This window comes from Loa loa, assembly GCF_000183805.2.
Source record: "Loa loa unplaced genomic scaffold supercont3.1174, whole genome shotgun sequence".
In the NCBI taxonomy this organism is placed as follows: domain Eukaryota; kingdom Metazoa; phylum Nematoda; class Chromadorea; order Rhabditida; family Onchocercidae; genus Loa; species Loa loa.
The window spans coordinates 1-2,660 of NW_018109354.1; the positions used below are offsets into that span (position 1 = coordinate 1).

At 33.7% G+C, this 2,660-nt stretch overlaps 1 protein-coding gene across 1 annotated transcript; it reads left to right on the plus strand.

The window, feature by feature from the left end:
* Window positions 1-503: 503 nt before the first annotated feature.
* On the plus strand, window positions 504-2,022 carry LOAG_14419 (hypothetical protein; the record flags this gene model as incomplete). The annotated part of the gene is made up of 4 exons (XM_003149917.1): window positions 504-618; window positions 897-1,042; window positions 1,237-1,384; window positions 1,805-2,022. Coding segments are annotated over 4 exons (627 nt in total), but the record flags the coding sequence as incomplete, so codon positions are not given.
* Window positions 2,023-2,660: the final 638 nt, after the last annotated feature.

Sequence of the window (2,660 nt, forward strand, 5' to 3'; positions counted from 1 at the left end):
TAGATTTTTCCTCGTCAAATTATCATTCCTGAGGAATATTTTTCCGGAAAGATTCTAAATAGAATCTGGAAAAGTTGATAATAACAAATATATTTTAGAACATTTTGCTAACTTCCATTGTTTCAAATGGTTCATCTCACGAGGAATCTAGCATCTCTCATTCTGTCTTCAATATTAATATTTGGACTATGCAAACTGACCTCAAACTTGTCTTGCAGATTGAGCTATAACTCTGACAAAAAAGAAATACTAAATGGAATGTATTGATGCACTGAAAATACCGATATTAGCAATTTTGCTGACAAATTGCAATAATAGAGGCTAATTGATCTAAATGTTTGCATAAAACAAGTGTTGTAATTAGAATAAGGTTTCGAAAAATGACCAGAACTATATATTTTTTTTTTGTCAAGGATAAGTAGTCTTAATTTGCGGGATGTGTCAAATATACCATCTTGTTTAGTTGTTATCATACGGTAGATTGAAATTTAATTTATTTGTAGGGTAGATGTCAGTGTCAAGAACGATTTGAAGGTGAAGCATGCGAAATTGAGCCATGTTTACACGGTGGTAGAAAATCGAAGACTGGCAAATGCCATTGTCCCTATGGCTTGACCGGTAATCATCCACTAATTCTTTTTAGGGACTGCTAATAAAAAGATTTTATACAACAGTCCTTATCACAATTTTCAGTTTTATCAAACATATTTCACCAAATTTAGTAATAAAACCTCTATTGCTGGACAAAATTTCATACTGAAAGTTTCAAATAAAAAGGGTGTCCCAAATAATTTTCAAGTTCTATGAGAGGTAATTTTGCCTTGCTTCATTCATCGGCAGGTAACGAAAGACGCAAATACTTCAGTTCTTGAAGTAATTTATGAAACATTTTGCAGGTGAAAGATGTGAAAAGGTAACACAATGTATCGAAGGCAAGGGGAAGCTGGAAAACGGTCGGTGTAAATGTGAGAACCGATGGACCGGAATATTTTGTCAGTCTCGAATGTGCCATAATGGGATTTCTGTTGGATCCGAAGGACAGGTAATGTTGGGATTTTAGGACATTTTTTAAGATTTCTAAAACTTAGATTTTCTAAAGGAAATTCCTCTAATTTGTTAACCAGTGAAAAGTTTAGAAATCAAAGTAAATTTTGAGAATTTCAGAAGTGTCAGAAAGTCTTGATCTTAGTCTGTTTGGAATTTCGAAGAGATTTAATCATTAGTGTTTCCCTTCAGATGGATAGCTTCTGTCTCTGTGACATAGGTTTCACTGGTCCATTTTGTGAGACACCAATCGAATGCATCCATGGCAGTATTACGGTCGAGAATCTCTGTTCTTGTGTACAGAACTGGACTGGCGAAGACTGCAATCAGTGTGCTTACGGTAAATTTCACAGCCATAGTTCACTGGCATAATTAATGAGAACATAAAGTGAAGGAGATATTACGCTCTTGGAAAATCATAATGCAAACTATATTGTTGAAGAAGTTATCATTATGCGTCTTCTTTCACTTTCCAGAGTGATATCTTATCGTATTCTTCGCAGGATTTGATAAGTGACAAAAGTGATGTTTACACTTAGACAAGTGCATTGTTATAATTATTGTGAAAAGAAAAATGAATCAGCAGGTCAGTTGAAACAACAAACATCACTTACAATAAGAGTTGGGAGATTTTCGAGGAGAAGAAGAATGGCCGTCTAATCGTAGAATTTACTTTGTAGTCCAGCTTTTATCCAACTTTTTGGTATAGCGATCGACCACTTGAAAATATATTGAGGATAAGTGAGGTTATATTTTTTAGAACATCAATTGATCGATGGTGACTGTAAATTGATTACTACAGAAAATTCTCTGGTAGCCGTACGGAATTCGAAAGCAGCTACATTATGGTCCCTTATTTTGGTAATTGCAGCAGCATCCTTTTCTACGATACTCATTACTGTCGTAATTACGATTTATATGAAGAAATGCAAAAGCAAACCAAGTAGGGTCGGTTCTGATGCTGGGACTGATGTTTAGCAGATTACCGTCCAATCACTATCGCTTCATATTTTTAAGCAAAATTCTGAATTCCAAAATATTTGGATTAAATCTTCATCTCCCTGTTTCATTAATTTCACCTTTTTTGAAGAGAAGATTATAGGAAGTGAAGGATTCTGATGAATTCCAAATATGAATATTTTCAATCTCTTGTTTTGATGGCCCCTTCGAGGGTGAAACAGTTCGTTAAAATAGTGCCAAAGATCGGAAATTCGAAAATGAAGAGATGTATGATGCCATATCCATGTTATTAGCATATTATTAGCGCTATTTCACTTTTTTTAACGTTTTTTTTCTTTGAAAATCTCATATTCACGAGAACAAAACAAACTTTGCTCATCTCTAACTTTAACGCTTCATTTTTCTCATGGAATTAAAATTGATGAAAAATTTACAAACATCGATGTTGTGCAGCACTTTTCTATTTTTCAAAAAAATATCGCAATAATGTTTAACATCAAATTTACCAGGATATATTTGCAATTCGGATATACTTCAATTTCCAGTAACAAATGATAAAATTAACTTTCATAATGCTAATATGCCGGATGTATCAAAGGAATTACCAAATCCGATCACAATATCAACCATTTCCAATGGATCCTCTGATAATTCGC